Source organism: Leptomonas pyrrhocoris, assembly GCF_001293395.1.
Source record: "Leptomonas pyrrhocoris isolate H10 chromosome Unknown, whole genome shotgun sequence".
Classification (NCBI taxonomy): domain Eukaryota; phylum Euglenozoa; class Kinetoplastea; order Trypanosomatida; family Trypanosomatidae; genus Leptomonas; species Leptomonas pyrrhocoris.
The window spans coordinates 863,043-886,698 of NW_015438362.1; the positions used below are offsets into that span (position 1 = coordinate 863,043).

General features: G+C 56.7%; 7 protein-coding genes across 11 annotated transcripts; all 7 read right to left on the reverse strand.

Moving 5' to 3' along the window:
• Positions 1-210: 210 nt before the first annotated feature.
• ABB37_03943 (endonuclease/exonuclease protein-like protein) lies at positions 211-3,009 on the reverse strand (the record flags this gene model as incomplete). The annotated part of the gene is made up of 1 exon (XM_015801430.1): positions 211-3,009. The coding sequence occupies exon 1, from the start codon at positions 2,434-2,436 to the stop codon at positions 211-213; it is 2,226 nt and encodes a 741-aa protein (XP_015660050.1). The 5' UTR covers positions 2,437-3,009.
• Positions 3,010-3,473: 464 nt separating this feature from the next.
• On the reverse strand, positions 3,474-6,873 carry ABB37_03944 (hypothetical protein; the record flags this gene model as incomplete). Its single annotated transcript, XM_015801431.1, has 1 exon — positions 3,474-6,873. Exon 1 carries the CDS (start codon positions 6,531-6,533, stop codon positions 3,474-3,476), a length of 3,060 nt encoding a protein of 1,019 aa, XP_015660051.1. The 5' UTR covers positions 6,534-6,873.
• A 584-nt stretch (positions 6,874-7,457) lies between these two features.
• On the reverse strand, positions 7,458-8,199 carry ABB37_03945 (hypothetical protein; the record flags this gene model as incomplete). 4 transcript variants are annotated; one of them, XM_015801435.1, is made up of 1 exon in its annotated part: positions 7,458-8,199. In XM_015801435.1, exon 1 carries the CDS (start codon positions 8,043-8,045, stop codon positions 7,458-7,460), a length of 588 nt encoding a protein of 195 aa, XP_015660055.1. In that variant the 5' UTR covers positions 8,046-8,199. The 4 variants fall into 4 exon arrangements, with proteins under 4 accessions (XP_015660055.1, XP_015660054.1, XP_015660053.1 ...); XM_015801434.1 differs by having other exon boundaries at positions 7,458-8,162; XM_015801433.1 differs by having other exon boundaries at positions 7,458-8,138.
• Positions 8,200-9,594: 1,395 nt separating this feature from the next.
• On the reverse strand, positions 9,595-13,812 carry ABB37_03946 (hypothetical protein; the record flags this gene model as incomplete). Its single annotated transcript, XM_015801436.1, has 1 exon — positions 9,595-13,812. One exon carries the CDS (start codon positions 13,810-13,812, stop codon positions 9,595-9,597), a length of 4,218 nt encoding a protein of 1,405 aa, XP_015660056.1.
• Positions 13,813-15,010: 1,198 nt separating this feature from the next.
• Positions 15,011-16,211, reverse strand: ABB37_03947 (putative mitochondrial hypothetical protein; the record flags this gene model as incomplete). The annotated part of the gene is made up of 1 exon (XM_015801437.1): positions 15,011-16,211. The coding sequence occupies exon 1, from the start codon at positions 16,124-16,126 to the stop codon at positions 15,011-15,013; it is 1,116 nt and encodes a 371-aa protein (XP_015660057.1). The 5' UTR covers positions 16,127-16,211.
• A 520-nt stretch (positions 16,212-16,731) lies between these two features.
• ABB37_03948 (putative mitochondrial hypothetical protein) lies at positions 16,732-18,784 on the reverse strand (the record flags this gene model as incomplete). Of its 2 annotated transcripts, none has more annotated exons than XM_015801439.1 (1): positions 16,732-18,784. In XM_015801439.1, exon 1 carries the CDS (start codon positions 18,667-18,669, stop codon positions 16,732-16,734), a length of 1,938 nt encoding a protein of 645 aa, XP_015660059.1. In that variant the 5' UTR covers positions 18,670-18,784. The 2 variants fall into 2 exon arrangements, with proteins under 2 accessions (XP_015660059.1, XP_015660058.1); XM_015801438.1 differs by having other exon boundaries at positions 16,732-18,734.
• A 416-nt stretch (positions 18,785-19,200) lies between these two features.
• On the reverse strand, positions 19,201-23,031 carry ABB37_03949 (hypothetical protein; the record flags this gene model as incomplete). Its single annotated transcript, XM_015801440.1, has 1 exon — positions 19,201-23,031. The coding sequence occupies exon 1, from the start codon at positions 22,627-22,629 to the stop codon at positions 19,201-19,203; it is 3,429 nt and encodes a 1,142-aa protein (XP_015660060.1). The 5' UTR covers positions 22,630-23,031.
• Between the last annotated feature and the right edge of the window lie 625 nt (positions 23,032-23,656).

The following is a 23,656-nucleotide window of genomic DNA, read 5'->3' on the forward strand; positions in this document are numbered from 1 at the left end:
GATGGAACGTTGATGATGATGTTTTTGTTTCTTTTGAACGCCAAGGTTTCCAATGTACCTCTTTTTTTTGACGGCGAATGTGACTCGGATGTCGACAACACCTTTGTATTTATTTATTTTTTGAGGTCATAATTGAGTCTTTTGGTGGGAGGTAGGACCTTCTCGCAGCACGCCTTGCAACTTCGTTGACCGCTTTGTTGAGTCCCAGCTTTACAGTTCGTCCACGTCCACAACTTCAGCTTCATTCGCGGCGGTGGTCCGCTGGAGTGCCGCCGCCACTTCTGCACGCGCCGCCTTCAGTGGCCGCGCAGACTTCTGAGGAGCGTCCGTCGTATCTTGCCCGGACAGCGCGTTTTTGATTTCGTCTGCCCCGCGCTTCTGTCCAGCCGTCGATGCAGAAGGAACTGCCGGTGCATCAGCCGCCGGCACCTTCTTGGACGCTGCCGCGGCAAAAAACGTGTGCAGCCCGACAGGAGGGCGGTACATGCACTTGTGAACCTCGATTAGCTTTCCGGGTCGCTGCACAAGCTCACTGCGGCCCCCGAGGCGGCTCAGATTCAGCACCAGTCCGACGCCGATATGATCACTGAACTGCGGTGGCGTCACAAAGAGGCCCGTCGACGGCAGACCCGCGCAGCACAGCTCCCGCGCACTCTCCGCCAGCGCTGGCATACCCGACCCGTCGAAAGGGGCAGGTGGGTAGGCACCGCCTGCCATGGCACGCTGCACCCCGTCGCGGAATTGGGAGCCCTGCACCTCGCTGAAAAACTCACTTCGACTGGCGTGCGTGGACTCTGTAGAAGGAAGGACGTTGTTGGCAGTTTCTCGGCGACACTCGACGGCGGACAGCAGCGCGGCATCAATGAGGATGTAGTCCAGCCGAGTGCCAACGTTTTCCAGGCGGCGGTTGCGCGACTGATCCCAGACGGTGTACGGACATGGGCAGTAGGGCCGCAGCTGTGGCCGCTCCAGCTCCTCCATGATTGTCGTGTCCAGCGCGGTGCCGCTGCTGCTATCGTTGCTTTGATTGCTGTTATGAAGGCGAATAACATCATCGGTGAGGAGAAACGAGTCAAACATGCGTGTGTGTGAGTAGTCCGCGATGCCTGATCCATCTCCAGGTAAATGCGACGACGCGGGTGTTTCCCATGGTAGCCGATTTGCTAGGACAGACACGGACGATGTCGGCAAGGAAAGGTGCAGCAGTCTGCCCATAAAGCCGGCGGACGCGTCGGAATGCGGGGAAAGGCCGCAGTAGCGCACCACCGTGTACAGCTCGTTGTTGTGCGCGCAGGAGAAGCTCTTGGCGAACTCCGAAGCGTACGCGGTGCGAAAGCCCGCTCTGTACAAGGCGCGCAGCGACAGTGGAGGGGCCTCGTACATTTGCGTCATTCGCCCACTGCTGCCACTGAAGCCCTCCGTCTGCAACACTTCACAGAGGCGCTGGAGGGCAGCCCGGTCGATGGTGTCGTCGTCCACGATGAGCTCCGCATCGACCGCGACAACACTCGTGGTGCCTGGTGCTGATGCCGACGACGGTGGAGACAGCGGCGAGTACGGCGGCGTGGGGACGCTGGAAGTCTCCTTCGGTCCGCCGCCCACCTCGCTGTTTGCCCCTGCCACCTCCATCACCCGAGCGCACAGATAGTTAGTGATCATGTTGACCACGCGCTGCAGGGCGGCCTTTGGCAGGTGGGGCAGTGCCGCCGCCCACTCCGCCTCTGTCTTTTCCGCTGCAAAAACCTCCAGCTGCAGCAGGGTGCCGAGGTGAAGGCGCCGTAGCGTCCACGCCCCGTCAAACGCCCTGTACGTCATGTTCAAATCACCTACCAGCATGACGGGTTTCTTCGTTTCGCGACGCAGCTTCTCCATCACACTTTCCAGTGCGCGTAAAAAGCCGAACTTGTAGTCGTGCCGCGCCCCGCCGCGTGCGTTGGGCACGTACACGTTCACCAGCACAAACGCGCTGTGGTGTGTCACCACCACGCGACCCTCATCGTTGAACTCCTCCTCCTCGAAGGGCTGGTTGTCGCAGCACCACGTCAGGCCTTTGCGCGCAAACGTGACGACGCCGTTGAAGCCGCGGTGCTGCTTGCCGCTGAAAGACCAGAAAGACTCCCAGCCCTCAATGCCGTTGTTCACGCCTCCGCCGCCAAGAGTCGTCTTCAACGACGCAGGTGGTGCTGTGCGGTCGTCATCGGAACGCGCAGCGAGACGCGCGAGGGGGCGAACAGCGGGACGTCGATTCATTGGGGGATCGCTGGCACCCATGTCCACCGGCGAGGCGCTCAGCTTCGCCGACGATCCTTTGCACTCCTGCAGGCAGATGATGTCTGCTCCTGTGCAGGCGAAGAAGTCATGCAGGCTGCCGTAGCTTTCGCGGATGGCCTGCGAGGTCGACGCCCACCCCGCCACATTCCAGCTGATAAGAAACATCGGTTCTTCTTCTGTAGAGTGTAAAGACAAGATGCAAAAAGCTGGTTTGCTCAGTAGGAAGGAATCGAAAAAGAAGAGGCACGTGAAGAGAGCTTTTGTTTCAAAGAACTCTCTGCCGTGTCAAGAGGAGTGAGAACCAAACAAAAACCGTCGATAAGTGAAATCAGCCGAACAACAAGCAGACAGTACAGAAAGGTTCTTGGGTTTGTTCCTCCTCTGCTCTCTTTCAGTCCGCGGTAGAGACGAATGCTATTACCGAGCGTTGCTACTTAGATGCGCACATAAGAAGAGGGGAGACTGATTTGTGTGTGTGTGTGTGTGTGAAGTAAACGCGAAGACGTGTGCGAGGATTACATGACTTTCTGGTTGTTTGCGAGTGCGCGCGAGCAGCAGTCGTGGTGCAGCAGACGTGCGCAAGTATCGCGCTTATGATTAACTAATACGCGTATCTGCGTACGATCTTTCTATACTTGTCGTTCTATCGGACCCAGAGTGGAATGCTGAGGTGTGCCGTTTGTGCTGGGGGTGTGTGAGTTTGCGTGCCGCTGTACTCCGCAGCATGCGTTCTCCGGCTGAAAAGTTCGGGATGTTACGTTAAAAGAGAACGAAAAGAAGAGAGGAGAGAGAGAAATCAGACAGACTGAGTAATGCGACGAAACAACCGCTACGGCACGGGCGGAAACTTCAGCATTCAACGGACGATGCTAATTTGATTGAGTAACGCGAGAAGGGACCACATTTTTTCCCTGTTTTATTACGCACGGCACCACAACTTCTGCGGCGATGTCACTCGTTTGACACATGGAAAACGGAGTGCAGCTCTGAAGTTTTACTTCCCTTCGATGTGTTCAATACGAATGAGATGCGACAAGAGGAGAACGGAACAAAAATACCCATCTCTACTTTCGCCGCGGTTGCTGTAATGAGAAGCTGTTTTCTGAAGAGGAACACAACGGGGAATGATGGGTCCAACAGGCAAAAGAAAGGAAGAAGACATAAGGCAGACAAAAACAAACTCTCGCATTTTTCCAGTATTGTCACAATCGTCGCTTCAGTTCATCCTTGACGCGGTCGAGCAGGTTTCCCGCGCTTGGGTTACTGACAAACGACGAGAACCGGCTAGAGTTGTTTTCGGTAAATACCAAATAGCTCTTCCGCAGTCGATACCACCGCGTGCGCACATTAGAGCTGCACGCGGAGAGAACCCCCTCGCTTGCGAGCTGCTGAATTCCGGGTAAGAGATACCGCGACACCAGCGTCGGCGTGACCACCGCGCAGCGCAAGATACTGTGCAAGAGGGCCTGCAGAATCAGCATCGTGCTCTCCCACTGCTCTACCGAGCCGTCCTGCGACTCGCGTTGCTGCACCACACGTGCGTCGTAGGTGCTGGTGAAACTTAATTGAGGCGCAGCACTCACAGCTGTCGCAGGCGGTGGTGGCGCCATCCCCTCTCGAGACACACGCTCCACGTACTGTTCCGCCAGTCGATCCATCAGCGCCGCCAGCTGCGGGTACAGCAGTGCCTCGCGCGGCTCGGCGGGCATGCGCTGCATGAGCTGATCCCACTGCATCAAGACGCACCGAGTAAAACGCGAGGTGCACCCTGCCATGTCCATCACGCGCAGGACGGGCCGAATGGTCTTCTCCTGTGCCCGCGGCTCCGTCAGGGCAATCGCGACGGTCAGGATGCCCGTCAACGCGGCCTCCTGCACGAAGGGCTGCGGGTCCTCCAGCAAAGGCAGGAGCGGCTCAATGAGAAGCGTCACTTTCAAGCGTTCGTTGGCGACGGCGGCGCACGCGTCATTCACGACCACCACCGCCGTCAGACGCAGTCGAGGATCGGTCGAAGCCACCAGGAAACAAATTAACGCTGTCAGTCCGGAAGACACCTCGCGGCTCTCCTGCGCGAAGGGGGCAAGCGAGGCGATGCAGTGCACACACGTCGTCAGAGCAGCGGAGCGCGGACTCGTTAAATTGTCCGAGTCGAGCAGAATTTGATGGGCCAGAAAAGTGAGGCTCTCGCGCTGGATGCGCTTGGTAGTAAGCAAAGGCTGCGAAGACACGTCAACAGCGCCGCTCTCTCCCTGACGAGTCTCCGAAGTGCAAGTGGATGCGTTCTCCGCGGTTTCTTGCGTTGGCACCTGCTCTGCGTGGCCTGGGCGCACCACCGCGTCTCCAGAAAGGAGGAGAAAGTACGAGTAAGCAAACAGAAGACGACCACGAAGAAGCTCCTGCGAGCTTTGCGAGGTTGGGAGGGCAAAAGAGGTCGGCGCATCTCGCTCTGCAGCGGCGTCCGCGCGCAAGGCTGGAGTGGCCAGCACTGATGTCTTCAAGAAACGCGTCACGGCATCCCACGCCGGTGCGCCAAGCAGCGGCACAAGCGAGGCCAGTGCAGCGCACAGCGCACAGAGCGGGCCGCACAGCAGCGTGCACGGGTCGTACATGCCACCGCCGCTGCCACCACCACCACCATCCTCCCTGCCAAGAGATACATAGTGCATTTTGGATAGTAGCGGGGTGAGAAGGCTGTGTGCGGTGGGCAGTACTACTTGCACGTACGTGTTCGCCAGCGACGTTGCGGTGCTGTTGTTCGTCGCAGCAGCAGCAGCAGCAGCGGTAGGCGCGACGCGCTCGCCACGGCGGTCGTCCTCCTCGCGCGAGTGCACCACCTCCACCGCCACACAGCGCAGGGCGGCGTGCAGCAGCTGCACTAGCGTCATGACGTTGTTGAGCGACAGCGCAGACGCAACGGCGGCCGTTGTTGCGTCGGCTGTGGTCTTGCGCGTGTCCCCTGCCGCTGCGGTGGGGGTGGCCGCTTCCCCGCCGCCGCCGCCGCCACGGGCGTTCGGCTTCCGCAGCAGCAACATCTGTGACGCCTCCATGCTGATGACGGTGAGAAGCAGTGGCACAAACTGGGTGAGCAGCACGCCATCACGCAGGAACACCGGGTAGAGGACCTCGCACAGCTGCGTCTGCGCCGCCTGCCGCACGGACCGGCTGTTTGAGTCGGTGGCCAGGTGCACCAGCAGTTCCATCACAAAGGCCTGCTGCGATGGAGCAAGAGAAACCGTAGCTGTTGCTTTGGTCGTTGCCTGAGTGCTGCCAGCTGCAGCAGCCGTTGAGGGGAAAGCTCTCACCTCTCCGCTAACTGGCGGGGAAACACCCCCACCGCCTCCAACTGGACTGCGCACATTCTCACCGCTATTCAGCCCTGCGTCACCCCACATCAACGACAAGCACCGCGGCAGCTCACGTCGTACCGCGGACGCGTCATCCTCGCACAGCGGCCGAAGCAAGCCTTGACACAAGGAGTAGCGCACCTGCGGCGATTGGCGCAGCAGCGGGGCCACAGCAGCGGCGCAGTCCAGAGCAAGCAGGCGTCGCTCAAAGACCTGTGCATTGACGAGGGAGTACAGTTCCGGAATCAGCTCTTGCTCGAGTGAGCGCAACGGGGCGTCACGGGCGATGCGCAGCCACTCTTGCAGAATCGCTAGCCGGTGCTCCACGCTGGGACGCTTGTACAGCGTCAGCATCATGTGGCGTGCGGCGGCACGTACGCTGCTGGAGGAGCCGAAGATGGCGACTGTGCGCAGCAGCGGCAAAAGGATGTCTTTGCGCATCGGATCCACCGACGTCACAAGGGCCTGGAGGCGCTCAGCGATGATGGTGACGGTCTGTTTCATCTGCGTGTCCAACTCCCGCTCGCGCGCACGAAGGCGGTTGTTGCTGCTCTGCAGGTCGGCAATTTGGTTTTCAACCTCCATGCGTTCGAGACCGGTTCCACCCACTGTGCGACGAAGGTGGTAGGCTGAGAGAAAGTGTGGATCCCACTGCTCCAGCAGAGCGTAGACGCTGCCCTCACCCGCCAGTTGTTGGTAAGCGGACAGCGCCTCCTTTACAGTGCTGCCCAGCTCATCCTCGAGAGGGGTATTGAGAACGGTGCTGTTATCGTCAGGCAGATGCTCAGCTGCGTGGAAGCTGCTGCCCGGAGAAGTGTCCGCTTCCAACGTAAGAGCCTCGAAAGTTTGGGTGAAGTTGTGATCTTTCAGCCACGCTAACACTTCACCTTTCGATAACTCCTTTGCACCGTCAGACATGGCGAAGCTACGACACACAACGTAAGTTCCTGCCGCTCCAAAGCATAACAACGTCACAAAATGAGATAAGAACAGATTTCTTTTTGTTTTTACTTCCCTTTCCTTGGTACAGGGAAATAGGAAATAGGTCAGCAACGATACAGCAGACGTGGAACGTCGAGGACGAAAACGTGAAACGAACGCAGAGGGTGTGTTGTGAAGCACACGGGGAAACGCGGGTGGACGTCTACACTACTATCAAATCGACGCAAAAAGGCCCGGGGAGACACCCGCTGCTCTTCTGTTGTTGTTGGTGCTGTTGTTTTTGTGTTGTTTGACTCGCTTCGGTGCCGTTTCGTACTACAGCGCGGCGATGAGTGGACATTTCAAGACGAAAAGAGCGAAACAAATAAAACACGTGTATGGAGGATATTGGGGAGGAGACGGGAAATGGCCAGGTCGGCAACGCTGCGGATCGCGCAGAAGGTCTGGGGCAAAGTGCTACGGTGGGCTTTCGTTCGATCGTCATGGTGCATCCACCGACGACACAGTTTTCCCACCGCAGCGCACCTGACATACCAGTTTAATATGGGATACCAACGCTTACCATTAAACAACGCCCCGTTGCCTTTATCCGTTGCTTACGACCAAAAAAAAAAAAGAACGTACTTTTTCTTCTCTTCTGAGGGAAATCCACAACACTAAAGTGAATAGATAACAGAAAAAAACAGCAATTTCGAAACGAAGTCGTTCACTGTACATCGGCAAAGGAGGCGAAAGACCTCCCTCACAAAGTTACGCGCGGTGAACCGTAATATACATGTAATTCACCGACGCGTGAATGAGCAGCAGTGGACAGAAACAGCACCTTCAGAAGCGTACAGATGACAGCGGTACCAGGCGGAGGCAGTATGGATATGAATCAAGTACAAAACACAAAAACACCTACGAGGTTACTCCTTCACCTCGTGTCATCTTGTCGGCAGACGCCGCCATCTCGGCTGTGGTGCGTTGCGCTGCCGGCTGCCTCCGTGAGATGACGTACTTCTCGTAGAGGTCGATGTGCTTCCTGCGCTCCCGCTCCATGCCCTCGCGGTAAAGCCGGTCCGCCGTCGTTTCCTGCTCCTTCTTCGTCATTTTTCGCGTGTTGCGCACGTTGTGGCTTGTTTCCTGCTTCATCAGCTCGTCAAAGTTCTTCTTCTTTAAGGCCAGTGTGTCGTCGTACAAGTGACGCACCAGCGCCTCCTCTTCGGCCTGGGAGATGGTGGTGACGGTCATAGTGCTGTCCTTCTTCACTGCCGCCTCCATCTGCCGCGCGATCTCCTCGCGTTCCAGCTGACGGCGGGCCAACGACTCGTCGTAGAGGTGGTGCACGCGCTTGCCCAATGCCTCCTGAGAAATGGTCTGGCGCGGCGCGAGCGGCTTCAACTCCGCCGCGGTACGGGTGTTGCGCGTGAGACGGTCCACGCTCTTCTGCAGCTCCGCCTCCGTCAGCCGCTTCGGCGTGGGACAGCGCTCCTCATCAGAGTACATCTGCACGTTGCTGGATTATCAATGGACGACACCGCTATGGGAAAGTAGTACAAAACAAAAACAAATAATGCTTATGTCAGCTGAGGCCGATGCTACAGAAGAAAAAAACGGGACTTCTTTTGATTGTTGTTATTTTCAAAATAGTTCGATATACTCCAACGAGAAGAATATTCAATGGGAAGAAACATCTCGGTGGGCACAGGCGAAAGTGTATTCAACCGAGTTGGGTTGGCTCCGGAATGCGCAGCATCCGTTGACGCTCGCCTCAACAGATGACACCACGATGCCAGAGAAGACTGAAAAGCGCATACACTAAACAAGTCGGTGCAAAAATAGAAGCACACTTTTTTTCTCTGCGAAATGCGAGCATTGGAGTGGCATACGCACTCAGCCAATTTCAAGAAACTACATTGAATGTCGTTGTTGATGATTTCCTTTTTCATCTGCTCGATGTCATCGTTCCGAGAAAAGTCTGGTAATGATCCGCTGAGGAAGAAATGCGAGAGGGCACGCTCTGTTAACCAAGTGAAACAAAATTTTCTGCGTGAAAAATGAGACATTGCATCTTCGCAATAAGAATCAAAACAAGAAGAAAAATCGTAAAATGCCCATACAAAGTCAAAACGAGCAATAAAAGAAACGAGAAAGACGTGAAATAATCATCCGAGTGCACCGAGAGGATACCAACACCCGGCGTTCGTGGTCCGCCTGCGTGCGCTCCCACGAAGCTTAACCTTTACGAGCTGCTTCTGTTGCTGAGCACCGTAGTACACGGTCTAGAAAAGTAGAAAGAAATGCGACAGTAGCAGCAAGAAAAAAAAGGAATATAATTTCAATGAGCAGCAAAAAGAGGAGACAAGGAAAAGAGAAAAAAAGGGTGATCAACAAGACGTGTGCACGTCGAACGCCACGGAACGCAGTTGAGATGTTAACGAGGGAAAAAAAGAGCATGTTAATGAGACCGGGTTTTTTAATTTGCTTTGCTTTGCGTGTTCGAAGAGACAACAGCAAATAAGACAAGAACAGAACAGAAAAGATAGAAGGAGGAAACAAGCAAACAAGCAAACAACAGAAAGACGCGCTCCACATCTCCTTCACGAGGGGAATGTGGGTATTTGCGTGTATGTGTGTGTGTGTGAACGCTTAACGCGACAAGCACACCAAACACGTCACGCATATGCAGGTGAACAGAAAAATAGCCGCAGATTTACTTGTCTGCGAAGCAAATACGCATTCTACGCGGACAAGAGAGAAAGATGAAAAACTGATTTAAAAACGTCAACGAATACTCTACGGTGGAACTGAGACACTAATAGTACAAAAAAAAAAGACTGATGGTAGATCAGAAAAAGAACAGCTACTACAAGCAAAAGAAATAGAAAGCGCAGTTGTTCGCACACACAAACAAGGAAGAGAAACCAAAACTCGATCTTTGGTTTGAGAAGGGAGCCTATCGGCCTCGCGCAGACCAAGCAGCAATCCAGAGGTGGGGCTCTACTGCACTCCTACGGTGTATGAAAACCAACTTGTTTTTCCCGCGACGCTCGTTTTACTCTTCTCGATAGACGTACTCTGTCTTGAGATCCGTCACGTTACTCGGGGTCCACGAAAGACACAAGTAAGTGCGCAGCTCCTCCTCGGTGGGGGCCACGACACCGTAGGTCGGGTAGTACTGCAGAAAAAGGTCTTGTAATACGCGAAAAGCATCCTCCTGCGAGTTGATGCGTACCTTGCTGCCCCACGCTACTATCTTGCTGCTAAGCTCCCCTTTTACCTCAACGCAGCGGCAATACAGCTCGTCTAACGGCCAGAAACGGCCAAAGCCGTCGTCCTGCATGCATGACTCAACCACGGTCTCGCCAATGTACTTGCGGCGAACTAACTCCGTAGTATTTGGTTGCACTCCTTGACCGAGGTCAATCATGCAGATGAAGCGCAGCGGGGTCGCGTCTCCTTTGGGGGCCTCGTCGGATATGGCTGGGAAGCGCAAATACTTCACCCTCTCCTCCGGCGAGAACTGGAAGGCGTAGAGGAGACCGGCGTAGTACTGTCGTGCGAGGGTGAGCGCTGCGGCCTCTTCTGGGTGCTCGCGGAGGTACACCGCACGCTCAGGCGGCAGGCCGACGTAGCGATACCCAATGTTGTCCCCGCGAAGCTGGTTGTTCAGCATCAGGTCCAACACGCGCCAATCAAACAGCGTCCGGAAGGTGAGTTGGTGGAACAAAAATTGAAAGAGTTCGCCCTCCAGCAGCGCGCTGTTCGCCAGTTGGTCGTACATCGGATCAAAATCGGCGTCGTTGGAGTCGAGAAAGCGGCCAATCGTGCCGTCCATCAAGTCCGTCACAAAGTAGCACAGCTTCGTGGTGGCTGGGTCACCGCCACGTCGCGCCTCCGCCGCGTCGGCCGCCGGCAGGCCCGCCGGGGCGGCACTGCTGACGATGAAATCGTGCGCGCGGCCGTTGTAGGAGATGCCATAGTCGTTCAGCTGATTCGCCAGCACGTAGAAGGCGACGTCGGTCAACGACTCCCGCACGTAGTGTTCGTGCGACATGCCGTCTGGGATGATGAGTACCTTCACCGCGACAGGGAGGTGGCGGCTGCCGTAGGTGCCGCGGTAGACCACGCCGCTGCCGCCGCGACCGAGAAACTCGAAGAGTTGAATGCCCGCCGTCGTGCCGTCAAAAATGGAGCAATTGCCCGATTGCGTGTAGTAGCGCCAGCGGGTGACGAGGCTTTCTTGCCCGGTAAATGGGCTGGATGATCCGACGAATGACAGTGTCCGAACCGGCACAAACGCGCTCGCCGTGTCTTCCTCCGCTCGCTCTGCTTGCTTGTTGACGGCTGACGCGCCACTCTCCCCCGCTTCCAGCGCCTCCTCCGACGAACTGAGCAGCGTGTTTGGCGCGAGTTTCACTGGCTTCTGGTTGCTCTCCTCCTCGGCGTACGAAGGCACGGCTACAGGGTGGATGGAAGAGCCCAGTGTGCCACCCGGCGCGACGTCTCCTGTTGCGGTGGACGAGGTGCACGGCGGCTTTGACGTGTCCGTCGCAGCTTCCGCAGTCGGCGTCGGCAACGTACTCTGGTGAACCACATCGTAGGTGCTGCTGAAGGCGTTCGTGCGGCTCTGGTTCACCACGGAGCTCGCCCCTGTGGTGCTGGAAAACAGGTCAGTCACTCCGATACTCCTCTGTCCAGCACTCAACGCGTTCAAGTCGAGCACCACGTCGTTGAGAGTGGGCAGCATCGTGCTCGTCGTGCTGTCCTCACGCCGCATGTAGAGGGGGTGCGTCTGCCGCGACGTGGTCGACAGCGTCGTCGACAGCTCCGCCACGGTGTGTGCGTCGCCCTGGAGCACGTTGGTGGTGTCGGTGGGCACGCCCGTGAAAGGCACCGATAGCCCTCGTTTCTCTGGCGGGACGAAGAAGCGGGCGAGAGTGCCGCCGTGACGGTCCAAAACGGACCCGACAGAGGCGACGCCACAGCGGAAGAGTAGCGGTGCTTTAGACAACTTCGAACCGGTACTGCTGAGACGGTCAACACAGGAGTTCCATAGTTCCACGCGGGTGCAACCGTAGCGCGTGCCCATCTTATCAAAGAGTATCGCGAGGGCCGCCATGGCGGACGCGGGGCTTGTCACTACGACTGTTGCCGCCCACTGCGCCACGGCGTGTCCGAGCGCACCGAGGCAGGGCAGCGCGTCGCCTGCGCCAAACAGCGGCAGCGCTGCGGACTCCTGCAACTCTGCGGGCGTGGCGTAAAGCGGCACAATGGCCTCCTTCAGGCACAGCAGAGTGAGAAGCCGGGTGTGCGTGGGGAAGCGAATCCACTCGTTGGGCTGAAGCGGGTGCTCAAAGGCGACGCCGCGATTTCCGCTGGACCGCACCGCGATGAAGTGGGACCGCAGCTGCCATCCGGCCCGCCCTGGCAAACGAAAGCCCAAGGCGGGAAAGCGGATGTCAAAGTAGGCGCGGAAGATAAGTTGAAGGTAAAAGAGCTGAAACACCTCCGCGTCGTTAAAAGGCTGCGTGGTGAGGGAAAAAGGATGCCGCACGACGCCCTTGCGTGTGGTGGGGAACATCACAGCTACCGGGACGGTCTCCGTCGCTTTCGTACTCCGGGCCGCCTGCAGTGTGTGCATCGCCGTGGCGGAGTGGCACGCCATCATCTCAATGCGCGTGTGCGGCTGCGCCACGAGGTCGCCCCAGGTGCACAGCTGCACCGCAGAAAAGGGGAAGTAGGCGGTGTCGAAGCAGCCGGCGTCACCGAGGGTGAGGTACAGCGCCGCAGTGGTGCTGAAGCGCTTCCAGCACGGCACCACCGACCTCGTCGCTCCCGCGTCCCCTGCAAGCCCTTCACCCGTGCGGCCACAGGCGGGAGCGTCATTGATGACATTCGCCCTCGCAACCGTCGGAGCAGCAGAGCTCAAGAGAGGCAGTTGCCCGCTGACCTCCCCACCAGCGCCGGGAATCGGAAAAGAGTCGTTGGCGGAGCGCAGAAAGCTGACGGGCATGCCAGGCACACCCAGACCGATCTGCGACTCTACATTAAAGCTGAGGGACGCGGCCTGACCGCCACCAAGCACCACGCCCTCCTTGTCGTGTGCAGACTGCTGCGCGAGGTCTTTTGCGAAGTGAGACGGCCCTGCCGCGTTGCGCGATACGTCCGGCTCGTCCGTCAGCGGCAAGAGAAGGAACTCCATGCCGTCCCAGGCGCACTCGTGATAGGCATCGACCACAGCCTGCACCGGGCTTGCTTCGCCAGGGGCGACTTCGACGCGGAAGGTGCAGGCTTCGACGTCGCCGAGGTGGACCGCGACGGCATTGGTGCGCTGCTGATAGCTGCGTCGACGGCGGCGCTCGCTGTCACGGGTGGCGTGCCAGTACGACTGCTCCGCCGAGGCTGCCTCCGCCTCCGCCTCCCTCGAGTACGTCTCGGTATTTGCATTGTGCGCCCCGGTCGAAGAGCGCGAGGAGGGCAGTCGCAGGTCGAGGATGGGAAGAAAGCTGCACAACGGGGCGTCGTTCACGGTGGCGGCGCCGAGTTGGCGCAGCACGTCGAGGGGATTCCTACTCCGATCTAAAAGGCCGGAGATGGGCGAGGCGTCAGTGGCGGCGCCCGGTGCGCCGGTGACCACCACGCCGCAACGGCGCAGGCGCCACGCTGACTTCGTCGCGCCCTTCGTGCCGCCATCTTTCGCGCTCGGCCGCGACTCGGCCGCTAACGGGGTGGAGGCAACGGGGTGTGGAGAGGTCACCTTCGTCGTTTTGCGTGGGATGGACGCGTCGGCCGAGACGCTGGAGTCCACGCAGAGGTACAGTGGTTGCCATGCCTCTAAAGAGAATTCGGAGCCCGGATGGCGGCGGGAGGAGGTGGTGGGCTGTTGCTGTGGCTGCTGTTGGCGCCGAAGTGTCCGCGAGGCTGCCGCGGTCGCCGAAGCCTGCACGGCAGTCCGATGCGGGCGACGTCGATGACGCTGTGCGGTACACGGCAAAAGGCTTCTGGGCGGCGGGGTCGGGAGAACGATGCGCCGCAATCCCGGACCGGCGTCCTCCACCGGCCGATCAAAGCCGATCGCCAGACTGGAGAGAAGGGACCGGGGCAGCGACAGTTCAGTGTTCGTGCGGTTTGAGGGTGGGTGTGCCAGATCCATCACATTGCTTGTCGGATCTCCCAACGTCGGGGCAAATGGGGCGACGAAATACGTTTCTAAGGAGTTCAGCAACGGTGCGCTTCGAACCGGCGGTGCATCGTGTACAGCGGCGTGCATTTTTTTTAAACGGAAACAAAGGGTGAAGTGAAAAACAAGTAGATGTAGTCGCAATAAAACTGTAATAGCAGAGTCAAATCGAATGTGTGTCTAGGGCACGCTGTGTGTGTGTGTCGATCCAGTACACTTGCAAACAGGACAGGAAAGAGGAAAATTCGTAGAGAACGATACGCACACACACACACACACCAAACAAAGAAAGAGGCACTCTAAAATTCAATGCATATAACAAATATAAAAGAGCTACCGATAGGTACGCGCTACATCGGCCGACGTAGCCGTAAGAGAGAAGAGAACCACTAACGGGGTAGGAACGTGAATGAAGAACAAATCTAAGCAAGACGAGGAGTGACAATAGTTCTGGTGAAGAGAGAGAAAAAAAAAACGGAATTCTAAGGTGAGGGAAGCTGAGCGTATTGTGTGCGGTGACAGGGAGAAAGAAAGAAAAAGGGGCAGAAAAGGCAGAGAAGGAAAACAACAACAACATCCCCTTCATAACAGAAAAACAAAGAAGGTTCAACCTTTGCGCACCCAAGCGAACGGTAATAACAATAAAAGAAGAGCAATGATAAATGAGACAATCTCTGCAATCAACAAAGAGCCCCCTCCTTCCAGAAAAAAAAAAGGCACGCGGCAGATTCTAAATTACAAAAGACAAAAAAGCACAAAAAAGCGTCAGCTGCGCACGGTCGAGCTGATTAATAAAGACTCAGCGCAGAGGAGGATAAAGATTGAAGGGGAATGAGAGAAGTGAATCGTACTTGATCTACGCGCATGATGATGCCGGTAAACAATTCCAGAAAGAAGAACGAGCAGCTACACTGGTATCAACATCTCGAAGGCTCTCTGTTTTTCGTCTTGACTGTAATTTGCAGCAGTTTCAAAAGCGATGAGCTGCTCATAGCCAGAATGCTCTTTGCTGAAAAGATCACGGTGGACTGCTACAAGAAAGCGTTCGAGTAAGTTACTGTACGAAAGTCTAAGGTGCGTTGTTGTCGTTGTTCTTTTTTTTGTTCCCCAGATGCGTTGAAGCCCAGTGTGTAATGTGAGCGTATTCCTCAAGCGGCAGCGAGTGGTAATGTGGTGAAACAAACCCAAACATTGTTTTTATTTTTTCATTTTCAAGTGACTTCATCGAGCAGGCTTCTACTGTGAAAAGCAGGAAATGTGCCGTTAGTAGAAAAAAAAAGAAGAAATCTTATCGCACGTAAGATGGGGGCGGACTGATCTGCGGGGCAACACTACGCCCGCTCTTGTCGCGATTCCTCTCACGCTGCTCGTTCTTAGCGGCCACGCGGCGCTGCTCAAACTCCTCCAAATCGCTGCGCATCCGCTGCGTCTTGGCCGCCTTATCTTCCTTGTTCCAGAGATACGGCATAAACCACGGGATGTCACGCATGCGCTGATTCACCGTGTCCATCTCCTTCAAGTACTTCACACGACTCTCGAGCGTGGAGGAGTTGTCGCTGGCGTACGCGTGCATTTCTTGCTTCAAGCCCCGCGGAAGTTCGCGCTCCAGCCGCCCGCCGTCGTAAATCCACGAGATATGCGGTATGCTCGGTCGTGTGCGGATCCGCTCCATGATGAGCCGCTGCACCCAGTGGTTGAGGCGGTGCAACTGCGGCTCCAAGGCAAAGCGCGCGGCGGGGTCGACCGTGGCCCAGACAATGTACACCTCCTTCGATCGGCGGGAGGCCAGCACCTCTTGAATCATCAACTGTGTAAAGTCCATCTGCTCTGCAATGTGCGCCGGGCAGGCCTTGAGAGAGCGGCGAAGGTGGTAAACAATCTTTTCCGAAAAGGCTTGCGCCGACGGGGACATGTTCGTGCGGTGGCGCAGGCGGTGCACCTCTTTGCTGAGCATCCCACTCGGCTCAGGGGCGGCCGGCCAGAGTTTGCCTTCGGAGAGCTTGCGCGCCGCCAACGGCGTGAAGGGCACCGGCGGCGCCTCGTACTTGGCCGCCTGTTGCGGGGAGTCGTACTTGAGGGCCTCTTTTTCAGAAAAGCCGAAGTTTTTGCTGTTGCGCAGCGGCTCCAAGTCGCCCAGCCCCTGGAGGGCGTAGGTGGTGTTCAGCTTAACGCCCTCGCGGTCAAGACGGGAGCCGGTTGAGTACAGCCGTTGCTCCACGTAGCGATAGGCGGACTGGTTGCCAGGGTTGATACGACGTTCGTTCAAAACAGCGCGAATCGTCTCGTCGCGCTGCGCCTTGGTTTGTTTCAGCTGCATTACAGACGGGTTGCGGAAACGATGGCGCAGTTTGGTGCTGTACTTGGACGAGCGTTTACTCACAAAGAGCAGTGGGGTGGACCACATTTGTGCCTACACGAGTGCCAGTCCCTGATGTGGCCACAGAAATCAAAAACAGCACCTTGTGAAGGTGGGTCTCCGTTGTTCAACCTTGCGCAGTGACGAGACGGAGTGGATGGAGAGAACACAAGGGAGAGAACGGCGAAGAAGGTCTTGATGTGCAATGTGTGTTTGCATGATACTACTCGAAGTGTGTGTCCCTTTTTCCCTTTTTACGCATCCGAATCGGATACTCAAAAGAGAAGGGGAGAAAAAACTGGTTGTTTTTTCCTCTCGCATTCCAAAGTGTTGTAAATGCATTAATAGAACAGGATGTCCATGCGAGTGCGTCCACTCTAGTCCGCACAAATATGACGTGGGGGTTTGACGTCAACGCAGCAGATAGCATTACCTTCATTTTCCTCCTCAGCTCCGTTCCATTCTTTCTTTACTTTGTGATTTTCGTGATTGTGAAGATCGGCGAGAGACAAGACAAATCGATGAAACAGAGAAAACCAACGTGGGGAACTTGATCATGGGGCACTTCAGCTCCTACGCGCGCACGGGTTCGCAACGGATAGCGGCGTTTCATTCTTTGCGACATGGAGTCAGTTGAATTTCATTTTATCGCGTTATGTTGCTGCCTTCGCCGTTGCTGCCTTCGCCGCCGCCGCCTCTTGACGGGTCTTGCGCACCTTCGCCACCTCGTACTCCGGAATGACCGCCACGTACAGGCGGCGCCCGTGGAAAACGGTGGTGAGCGTGTATTGCGGACAGCTCATCTTGGCCAGCATCGTGCGCAGCGTCTCCAGGCTCTCCATCACGGAGCTGCGGCTCACAACGGCGCTGCTCGCGGCCGTCGTCGCGTGGCGGGCGGTGGGTATCACACCCACGAGGGACATGGCTTCACCGCCGAGTCGGCGACGACCAGCTGTGGAGTAGGCGCGGTAAAAGTCGCTGTCGTCGGGGTCTAGCGTACGCATGTTCATCGGCTGCTCAAATTTTGAGGCAGGGGATGGCGGGATGACGTTTTTTTCGTCCGTTTTGCCCGCCGCTGCGGCGGCTGCCTCATTAGGAGAGGCGGGGAACTCCGCCGTGGTCATGGTGTCCCAGCTCTCGACCGCAGCAGCAGCGGCACCTGGGCGATTTCGCGCTGTTTCCGCCGGTGGTGAATGGTGCTGCACCGTCCTACTCGGAGCGGACGCAGGCGGCTTGACAGGGGTCTCTGCGTTGTCGTCGTGGCGGCCAAAGTTGCGCAGCGCATCATCGTTCACTTCACGTGAGGCGAGAAAAGCTACCTCCAAGTCCTGTGAGCGGGCCTGCACGGAGCTGACGTCGTCATCCACGATCATGAGCGACTTGATGTTGGTGAGCTGGGGCAGCAGATAACCCTCGCAGCCCTTCCACTCCCCCTCCAGCGGCTCCTTTTTTAGGGTGCGCACGCCGTCGCCGGCCATGAAGGCGGTAAAAGACGCACACTGCGACATGAGGAAAGGGAACACCTCCGCCATCAGCTCAAAGCACGGTGCGAGCGACTCCGGCACGACATCGGGGTAATTCTCAGACGACGCCTTTTGCGTTGACGTAGAAGGTGTGTCCTTCTTCTTCGCCTCCGCCTCATTGCAAACCGCGGAAGACCTCACTGCGGTGTCTGGTTGCCCCGCCGTGTCGTCCGCCTTCGCGGAGTCTATATCGTCCGTCGACCCAACAAACGTGGACCCCCTCCAGCCGGTGACCCGCTCCGCGTACTCTGTGACACACGGAAACTTCTCCGCCAGCGTCGATGACGGCGGGTCATCCATGAGAAAAAAGCCTGAAAAGGCAGCCCCGAGCGTCACGTCGGCCAACGTGGGGTGCGGTGTGCCGAGCAAAAAGCACTCCCTTGGGTTGCCGCGCAGGTGTGCCTCCAGCGCGGTGCAAAACCGCATAAAGTGCTCGTCCATGTACGGCGCCGTCAGCTCCGATGCCCCGGTAGCGCGGACAATGTGCTTCATAAGTCGCCGAAACTGCGGTGCTGCTGACCGGGCAAAGCCAACGCCACCGATGAAGAAAAACCGCAAGTAGCCCTCCAGAACGTCCAGCGAATCTCCACGAATGTAACGATACATGGCGCCTGTTTTGTTCAGCCACCAGCACGCGTACACGACCACGCACCAGCTGGCAAGATGCAAATTGGGGTGCGTCTCCTTCGAAATGAGCATCTTCTGGGTGCGCGTGGTGGACACCCCTGAAGCAGCAGCGCCTCCATCGTTCGTGGCTTCCTTATCGGATGCTGTTTTGTACTTCACCTCCCCCTTTGTGGACCTGGCGATGGCCTCCACATCCTCGTCTAGCTCCGCCGTTTCGGCTAATTGCCACACCTGAACACGGGTTGTTCCATTCGGTGTGAGCGTGCAAAAGCAGCTACGTGTGCGGTAATATATGGAGTAGAGAAGAGTGGTGCTGAAGTTGGAGCAGTACACCTTAAAGGGAACCTGCTTCAATCGAAGGTAAGTGACGTGTTGGTGCAATAGGAGCGTATAGGGGGAGCCGAACGTGCGGAAAGGCGAAAAGGGCACTTTTCCCTTCATGGTGAAGGGGAAAAAAAACAAAAAGCCAGAGTTGCTCCTTGTTTGGTACGGTGTGTGTGTTTTACTGAAGAGCGGCAGGAAATACAGTGCGGTGGAGCGCAAGAAATAACAGTGCTAACGATAGACAAAGGTAGTCGTGAATGAGGGTGTAGAACAACGATGAAAGCGGCTTCATTGACTTTTTGATACCAACACTGTTGGGGCGGCAACCGCTGCCGCGAGACACTACGGTTTCGGCGAGAGCACATCCTTCCACCTCGTTAATTTGCCATCACTCAGTATCAGTGAGAAAAAAAAAATGATTTGTCTTTTCAAAATGCAGTCGACGCGGCAAAGACACCTAAGTGTGCTTCGTTACGTATCCCCTCTCTCCGTCTCTCTGCTGTCCCTCTCTCATTGTAAATAATTGTCCTGAGCATTGGCATTGAGTTCCGCTGAAACCCACGAAAGTACGCCCCCTCTCATTTACCTCTTTTACCTCTTTTTACCCTCACCTGTGTTTGAAGGAAGAACTTACGACATTCGGACGCGCTACTCGAGAAGGCCGCCACACACGCGGCACAGCGGCCCGTCGGCATAGTCGCTCAGTCCGCACGAAAAGCACCGCGTCAGCACGTAATCTGGCGAGAAGAACGAGAGCGGGCTAAACGTTGTGCCGGAGAAGAGGGTGGTGTGGGCGACAACAGACGAAGAGAGCGACGCCGCCGCCTCAACGGAAAGAGGAACGTGATGTGAGGTGCTCGAGAGAGACATGCGAAACATCACGGCACTGTCACGGTCGCACAGCGAACACGGAAAGCGGATTTGCTCGCGCGCACCGACAGCCGGCGAAGACGACGCCTTGGAGGAAGAAGGTGGCGAGGCTAAGAGTGCATCGGTTTTCTTCCCACCTGCAACACAAGCGAGGAAGTCCTTCAGTGTTGACACCCAGGCCTGAGAAATGCACCAGTGCACTTGCTTCCAGTGGTCTTCACCGTTCTTCTTACCAGTCGATTTTTCTCTTGAACTGCGGAGAGCAGGCGGTTCGCAATCGGCGGCGGTGAGCACGACAATGGAGCTGCCCGGCGGTAGCGTATTGGCCCCACCATCCTTCGCCGCAGAATTGAGCATCTCTTCCTGTCGTCGCACATAAGCCTCAACGTAGCACCGCGCACCGTCAACATCAACCGTGTCGGGGTCTGTGGAGCACTTGCTCGCGTCCACCGTAACGCCCTGTCCTCTCATCCCCGCTTTCGCATTCGTGTCGGACGGTGCGCGCTCGCGGAAGCGCTCCGATGCGTCAACGGCCATGTTGGCGTACCCGTGACGCTTCGCAAGGATCCGAATCGCGTTGGACAAGATCAGCTCATGCAGCACCGGCTTATCCCAAGGGCAGCTGGCCCAGATGTGCCGCAGCAGCCGCCACCACGGCCAGGACATCGCTTTCGATTCCATTTCAGAAAGAGAAGCGAACAGTGAGACAACGCAACCTTCTTGCTCGTCACTCTCTGACGCTGACAGGGGGAGCGGCCACCGCAAGAACAGCTCCAAACCGTACTGAGCGCGCAACTGCAAATAGGCTCGACGCAGGTGAAGGTCCGCGATGAGCGGGGAGGCCAACCGGGCAGCCGCCTCCCTCGCCAACCCAAATGCCCGAATCTGTTTCAGCGTTTCATGGGAAGGCATCTGGAATGTCTCTTGTAGCATGTGCGCGTAGCGGTGCAGCGCACCCGACTGCGCCGTCGACCCACCCAGCAGGCGCTCCCGCAGGAAAAACGCGTCGCTGACCTGGCTGCGAAGAAGACTTCTGGTGTCGCAGTAAGAACGGCCCGCGTCGTTGTTCGCAGCAGCAGCTCCGGCCGCTGGAGGACTCCCAGTTGAAGGTGCGTCTCTCTTCCTATTGTTGTTGGCCTCCCCTTCCTGCTCACGCAGCACCCCCGCAAGCTCCACAAACCGGCGCAACCAGCTCCCGGGATCGTCGATCGTCACCGGCCACAAATGCACCGGCTCCTGGTTTGTGTGCCCGCTTTGCACGGCCACCACAGCCACGCTGCCCGCCGGGTGCAGCGCCACACCTGTGACCCCCGCACACCTCCGTGCCGGCATCTCGCTGTGTCCGGCCAGCAGCGGACACTGAAAGAGTGTCACGCAGGACGGACCGGAGAGCAGGTACTGAAAGAGAGCCCGCTCGCCAACGCCTACGACGGCGGTGCATAGACTGCCGCTGGGGGCCATAGAAGAGGTAGCAGTGGTGGAAGCAGTCACAGCAGGTACTGCCGAGCTGCTGCGTGCCACGTCGGTGAGCGCGGTGGGCACCTCAGCAGCAAACGGAGCTACTAATAAAGCCCGCAAACTAATCTCGCCCACGAGCTGGTCGGGTCCAAACTGCGCGTCCGTCGTCCATGTGCTGGTGCGCAGCGACGCAGACGGCGCCGAAGGTGTGCTGGGTGGAATCACTAAGGTAAAGCGACCGCGCAGGACGAGGCTCGGTGCAGCAAGAAAGACGATGATGTCCGCCGCATCGACGTCAGACAACGCACCCGTGGAACGCCCCAGCGCCACCGCAACAGCGCAGACAGCCGTTGGAACTGACAGCAACGCAGGCACCTCCACGTAGTGAAGGAGTCGAGCCGCGGCAGGCGAGCATGGTTTGGGTGCGTCAGCTGGGATGTGCACCACACGCAACAGGTACGGACTGGCAACGACCAGCGTGCGCTTCAGAAAAGAAAGCGTAGAAGCAGTGGCCTGGGAGGCAAGCCCGCTAGCAGCGGTAGGCGCGAAGCACGTCGGTGTCGACCCTGCAAAACCAAGCGCGGCAACATCCTCACGCCCATTCCACGTGTAAACAGGCGGGGGAAGATTCCGTACTTGCGGGCTCTCGTCATCGGACAACTCACCGTAGAACGGCACAACGTGTAGGCCGCGGGACGAGAGCACGACTAACTCGTCGTTGCTGAGCCACGTGTAGTCCAACAGGGTCGTGTCGGAGTCTTTCAAGGGATCTGCAGTTTCGTGCTCCATCGCGGCAGCTGAAGATCGCTGAGGCACGCTACTACCGGTGCGGTTGTGCAAGGATCCACGTGTGGCACCGAAAACAGCGGTCTCACCCCCTCTGTCGTTACCATTGTCTGCTGGGGCAGAGCTGGTGGCCACCGCGGCAGCTCGCCGGTCACCGCGCTTCGGAGCTGCAGCACGGGAACGTGACGTCTTGACTTCTGAATCCGAGCCTGAATCACTGTCGCTGCCGCTGCTGCTTGTATGTGAAGAGGAGGAAGAAGAAGTAGAGGTGCTCTCAACTTCACTTTCGCTTTCATCACTGCTCTCCTTTCCACGGCGTCGTTGACGCTTTTGAGCTGCGGTGGTTGCCGTTCTTTTCACTCTCGGGGCAGTTACCGTTTTTGCCGCTGGCTTACGTTTACGCGACGCAGCAGACTTTGACCTCGCAGAGTCGCCATCGTTGCCTCCAGCGTCCGCCGTTGAGCTGGGTTTCACCCTTTCAGAAGGTGCACCGCTTGCGCTTTCCCCATGCGTGTCCACGCTCAGCGAACTTCTTGAGCCACCGCGGCAGCACGCAATTCCAATGCCGTAGCTCACCTTCACCCGCGCCGTGCCATTCCGACTGACACGGTACACCACCAAGTTGCTTGTGGTCTGAGCACACAGGCGCGCACTGGCCGGGTAGAAGACCTCCGGCATGAGCGAGGTGCTCCACTTGGCACCCACCACCACCTCCATCGACTCCACGTCGGTGCGGTGACAAAGTGGATGATGCCGAATCTGAAGCTGGCGGGCAGGGGTCAGCAGACTCGTCAGGTGGAAGGAGATGGACCAGCGCGTGCACACCTGCAAGATGTTGTGCGGACCCCAGCTAATGCAGTGTGGCGACCGCGCGGGCACGTCGTCGATCGGAAAGCACTCGTCAAGGGGCACGTCAGTGCCCGCGGGTAGCGAAGGCATAAAGGTAGCCGCATTCGAGTACATTTCTATTATAAAGAACGGAATCTATTGACCCCTTTAAAGCGCGGCGTATTCTCAGATGACTCCTTTCCTCCGACGTATGTGCGCCTCTGTAAAAAATCTATAAACTGTTACAGCTCTATTGTGATGGGGTATTGCTTTGCTTTCCTATGAGTGACGATGCTTCTATCGTGCGCTTTTGTGCAACTGTACAGCGCTAAATACCTCCAGCGCGAATCTATCGCAGAAACGCAATTATGATGTTATGTAATCACAAAACTGTTTTTGTTTTTCTAACATGGGGGAAGGTGCTCCAATTTAATGATTGCTACGGCCACCCGTCGGTTCGCGCCTGGATGAAGAACGCTGGTACGCGACTGTGAAAGTGAAGAAACGATTGCAGTTCAAGGTGGCCCTAATCACCACTGTCGTCAGAACACGTCTCGTTTCGTCAAGGAAGCGAAAAACAGTAAAGATGAAAACAAAACAGTGGAAGAGTTGAGTTTGCACAGCGCAGGGAGAGAAGAAAGAGACAAAAACCTCTTTTTCAGTGAACTCACAGCCGCACTTGCCATGAAAGACGAGGGAAAGAGGGGGTAAGTACCACGCACTTCGTTTGTAGACTTCACGATAATACACTGTGTTGTTGTCATGCTGAAGCAGTTGCGCCGAAGCAGATACGAAAAAAGACAACTCCTTCACTACCTCAGTGTTTTCTTCCTATTTGCTTCTGTCACATGGTTGCTGGCGTACTATTTTTGTTGTTGCTGTATAATTCTTTTCATAAAAAAAGGGTACAGATATACGCATATATATATAAACAAATATATGTACAAAAGTAGCCTTGAGCGAAGGCGACAGATACACGTGAAAAAAATAAACAACGAAGAAATGGACCAAACCGTCCTTCTCGAACGTCGAAACAGTCATTTGTAAAAGAGAAAGAATCACAAATATACATTCGCATCTTTGTTTTTGTTTCTGTGTTTGTGTTTGTGTGTGAGTTCCAGCGTAACGTGGCCGCCATTTTCCAAGAAAAAAAAAATAATGC